This window comes from Alosa alosa, chromosome 23, assembly GCF_017589495.1.
Source record: "Alosa alosa isolate M-15738 ecotype Scorff River chromosome 23, AALO_Geno_1.1, whole genome shotgun sequence".
NCBI lineage: Eukaryota > Metazoa > Chordata > Actinopteri > Clupeiformes > Clupeidae > Alosa > Alosa alosa.
Window position 1 is genome coordinate 1,093,021 of NC_063211.1, and position 5,000 is coordinate 1,098,020.

Below are 5,000 nucleotides of genomic sequence, written 5' to 3' on the forward strand. Positions count from 1 at the left end.
GTTTTATTGTCGCATATACTTTGCAGTACAGCGAGATTCTTCTGCCACAGTTGCAGTAGTACGAGGATAGAAGGAGTCGGCTGCCTAAACCAGGGGCCACTACGTGCATGTAAGGTGACGATACATACTGTACATACATAAAAGCTAAGGCTCATGGGACATGTATGTTTAGGACAGCTTGTGGAAAAAAGCTGATATAACAGATATATATAAAGAGTTCAGTTACAAAATGTTATATACTCTGTTTTTTAAAGCATTAGAAAGTCATGCTATTTATTTGTGTTTCAGGTAATATCAATCAAATTGCAGTTGTGTTTTGACTGAGTAAAGATATATCAAATAACAATTAACAATACCCAATTACCGTTCTACTGAAATTACTTAGAAAACAAAATGGGGGAAAAATGTTTTATGAAAATTCATTAAAATGGAGGATATAGCGTTTCGGAACCAAACTCTTCATATATATATAAAAAAAACTCATGTCCTTGATATATTGAGCATATGACAAATAAACTTGAACTTGACATTGAACTAATGAGTAAACATTACTCAGGCCATGATTCATGTATGAATGCGAAATCAGGAAGCAGCGTAAGTGACAGTGCAAAAGTCAAGTTACTCCTCCCACTTCTGGTAGAATACAGATTTCCTAATCCCGCATGGGTGTACGTATTAGGATCCCTATTGGTGAAATGGCTTCCCCATTAAGCCGGTCGGAGTAATAGGGCTATAGAGGCATAACGGTGGGCCGACGCCTCTTTCTGCTGCAGTGAAGGTAGTCTTGATATCGGCTCAAAGTATAAATGGGGCTATTGGGGAACAGAAAGCTGAGCTGAATGAAGCATGCTACTGTTATCACAACGCAGAAATTTGAAAAGATATTACACTCAGATACCTGATGATTTTGGTGTGGAGAACACTCACACACACTCTCACACACGCACACACACTCACAAATGTTAATGGAGGCTGCTGTTGTGTGCAGATTATATTGTGGGGACCGTACACAAGGCCAAAGGACTGGAGTTTGAGTCTGTGATGGTGACTGACGACTTCGCAAAGATACAGAACGCAAGACCCGAACCTAGGATGTTCCTAGGTACCAACACACTCTCTCTCACACACACACACACACACACACACACACACACACACACACCCTCTCTCATTGCTGGATTCCATTTTAATACCACACTTCCATTGCACTTTCCCATTAGTGGCTTCAGGAGAAATGTGTGTGTGTGTGTGTGTGTTTGTGTGATCCTATAGGAGCTGGCTGTGATGAGTGGAACCTGATGTATGTGGCAGTAACTCGGGCCAAGAAGAACTTGACCATCTCCCCTACCATCTGCAACATCCTCACCATGGTTGGGGTGAGCAAGGCTTTCTTTCTTTCTTTCTTTCTTTCTTTCTTTCTTTCTTTCTTTCTTTCTTTCTTTCTCTCTCTCTCTCTCTCTCTCTCTCTCTCTCTCTCTAGTATTGTGTTTTAGACCAAGCTGTGAGTGCTGTGCCTGAGTGACTTCCTGTCTTCCTACAGGAGTGCTTCCTGAGGTCAGAGTTGACCAGTGTGCTTCAGCAGCAAAGTCCCTCCCTCTCATGCTGCATCAGAAACTGCCCAAACCTGCTCAACCCACAGTGTCCCCTCGCCATGCGAAAACTGCCTGTCAAATACGTAAGTGTGTGTGTGTGTGGGGGGGGGCTTCAAATGAACAGCATAGTGTATAAAGTCTGTGTGGCAGTTTGTCTCTGTGTTACGTGTGTTGTCACGTATTTTGTTATATACCGGCATCTAATCTCGTGTGTGTGTGTGTCTCTTTTGGGGCAGCCGTGGCCTACTGGTTAGCACTCTCGACTTGTAACCGGAGGGTTGCCGGTTCGATCCCCGACCAGTAGGCACGGATGAAGTGCCCTTGAGCAAGGCACCTAACCCCTCACTGCTCCCCGGCGCCGCTGTTGATGCAGGCAGCTCACTGCGCCGGGATTAGTGTGTGCTTCACCTCACTGTGTGTGTACACTGTGTGCTGTTTGTGTTTCACTAATTCACGGATTGGGATAAATGCAGAGACCAAATTTCCCTCACGGGATCAAAAGAGTATATATACACTTATACTGTGTCTCTGTGCGTGTGTGTATGTGTTCCAGCTGAGCTACGCGGTCATGCAGGGGCCGGTGTGTGTCCAGTGTGTGCAGAAGCGCTTGGGCCCCATGGCCTTTCTGCTGGAGCATCAGGAACGTCTGTGGCAGCTGGAGAGCAGCGCAGCTGAGGAGGAGCAGCAGCTAGTGCCCGTTAACGTGGACATGCTAGTGGCCCTCCTCTAGACACACTCACACACACACACTCACACACGCTGTTATACACTCACACACACACACACAGAAATACATACACACACACACACACACACACACACACACACACACACACAGAAATACACACACACACATACAGACACACATGCACACGCACACTGTTATACACTCACACACACACACACACACACAGAAATGCAGACACACACACACACACACACACACACACAAACATACACACAACACACACACAAACACACACACACACACAGAAATACACACACACACACACACACACACACACAGAAATACACACACACATACAGACACACACGCGCGCACACACACACACACACTGTTATACACTCTCTCACACACACACACACACACAGAAATACACACACACACACACACACATGCAGACTCACACACACTCACACACAAAGAAATATACACACACACACACACACAAATACACACACAAACTCACAGCTATACATACATACAAATGTTTCCACACATATTAAGACTAGCACAATCACCATAACACAACACACAAACAACCTCCTTACACATACTTGCAGGCAAACACACAATCTGATCCCATACCAAAACAGACTCACACACAGACTCTTCACACACACACACACACACACACACACACCACACACACACACACACACAAGCCCCCCAGCACACACAGATGAAGATGAACAAGCATAAACACAGATACGTAATTTAGTGTATTTGTACACTTGTGAAACAGTTTTCTTAATTGTTCATTTATTTATAAACCTGTGAAAGGTTATGTTTGTTCATTTAAAGCAAACATTGTTACACACAAAATTTGGCCTGAAAGATATTGTGCATGCATAGCTTTCAGAAGCCATAACTGCACACTTATTCACACACGCATGGGCCAGACAGAACAGATAATATTACACACACACACACACACACACACACACTACTGATTTCCATTCATTGCCATGGATGGTGATTATAATTGGTCCTCTCGACTATGTCCTGTATTATGTTGGATCATTCTTGGACTGTGCCTTTTGTATAGAAGCCTGTATTTTTGTTATTTTTTTATGTCAAATTTTATTTTCTATTTTTAAGACTTAATTGTAAATGCATGCCAAAAATAACATTAATGTTATTAATATTGCTTTGAGTTTGATGTATATTGTATAGGTTCTTTTATAATTTTGTGTGTAAATAGACAAACTGTGATTTACGGACTAGACTGATGTTGGCTCCTTTTGGGTTGGAATCCGTTTGAAACACTGAAGTCCTATTGTGTGTAATACCGCGGTAGGAGCTCAAAACTCATGCCCCTCTCATACACACCTGTAAACAGGGCCATCGCACTTTAAAATAAAACAGCTGGAAACTTGAAAGGCACAATATGCTGTATTCATATCTTTTTTTTTTTTTTTTTTGAATTCACAAATGGTCTAAACGAAAGCGGTTTTATGACGTGTTGAAGAAATGAGCATTAAAATGAGTAGTCTCAATCCAAATATGAAGTTTTATGACGTGTTGAAGAAATTAATGGTCGTGTGCCAAACACAGGATCGCTGTCGGGCGATAATGAGCGTCGCGCGCACTCCTTCAACTGGGCCCATTATGCCGGAGCTCGCGCAGGACCGGGCACATCTGGAGAGCACTTCCTTTAGGGGAGGGGGACGGAGGAGGGTACACGGGGCTTGCAGCTGGACTTGCAGGAGTATAGGGGTTCGTCTCATAATCTGATAGTGCCTGTGCATGACATTAATGGCACTCTCCGTCACTTTATCGTAAGGCGAGCTTTTTGGTGAGTAACTGGTCAATTGCCATACGTTTCACTGTGAATTCAAGTGCGAACTTTTAAGTTTTGCGAATTGTCTAGTGAGCAGACACACCCCTCTCTATTAATGTTCGGTGTGTGTGATAATCTTTGTGTATGTGAATCATGATAATATAATATGCACAACCGTATTTCAAAATCTTTTGAAAGGCGATAGGGAAGTTGCGCAAAGGTGTTCTTGGTCACAGCTGCGTTGTGTTCATGTTTAGCTTGTAGAATAGCCTTTTTACTACTGTCTGTGAAATTTCTGGACTTTATTTTCTCTTCTTTTACATAACATAAAGAACACTTCATAATACGCTTCATAAAGAATGTTTCTCATACGTTATGATTCATTGCCAATTGCAAAAATAATAGAATGGGTCATGCTGCATGGAGCTAAAATTCAGGGCTGAACATATTGTCCTCTCGGGGAAATCCTCAGCAGATTTGGCGCGGTGTTTGTGGTAACGATGCTGTATGAGTTAAACAAATTGTTTATCCACAGTTCTTTTGCTTGCAAGACGCAGTGAACTATAAGTAGAGTGGGTGGTTACTGGAAAGGGCAAAACATGACCAAACGATGGCCACTCGCTGGCCACTAAACGTTTGTCTATTGTAGTGATTATATGGTAAAGGGACGACTAGGAGTTGCGTCATGTAAAGTGACGACTGTTCCAAACGTTGTCCTATATTTACTTGAAAAACGTAACTGGTGTAGTTGGCAGACATATCATTCTCTGTGCCTTTTTTACAAGACTCGCGACTGTAAGAAAAAATTAAAAGAGGGTAAATGCGCGTCTCCAAACGGGTACTTTACGAGCACTGGCGAGCGAAACAAGTTACCACATCGTTT

At 42.8% G+C, this 5,000-nt stretch overlaps 2 protein-coding genes across 2 annotated transcripts in view; both read left to right on the forward strand.

Annotated features, from left to right (window-relative positions):
• The window catches only part of fbxo18 (F-box DNA helicase 1), a 25,403-nt gene extending 22,955 nt beyond the window's left edge, over positions 1-2,448 (forward strand). The window contains exons 18-21 of the mRNA XM_048234445.1: positions 989-1,102; positions 1,273-1,376; positions 1,541-1,675; positions 2,146-2,448. Of these exons, the coding sequence (XP_048090402.1) occupies positions 989-1,102; positions 1,273-1,376; positions 1,541-1,675; positions 2,146-2,322 (530 nt within the window). The 3' untranslated portion in view covers positions 2,323-2,448. The remainder of the gene's footprint in view (positions 1-988; positions 1,103-1,272; positions 1,377-1,540; positions 1,676-2,145) is intronic.
• A 1,560-nt stretch (positions 2,449-4,008) lies between these two features.
• Positions 4,009-5,000, forward strand: part of glt8d2 (glycosyltransferase 8 domain containing 2) — a 14,504-nt gene continuing 13,512 nt past the window's right edge. The window contains exon 1 of the mRNA XM_048234483.1: positions 4,009-4,132. The gene's annotated coding sequence lies outside the window, so the exon portion shown is untranslated. The remainder of the gene's footprint in view (positions 4,133-5,000) is intronic.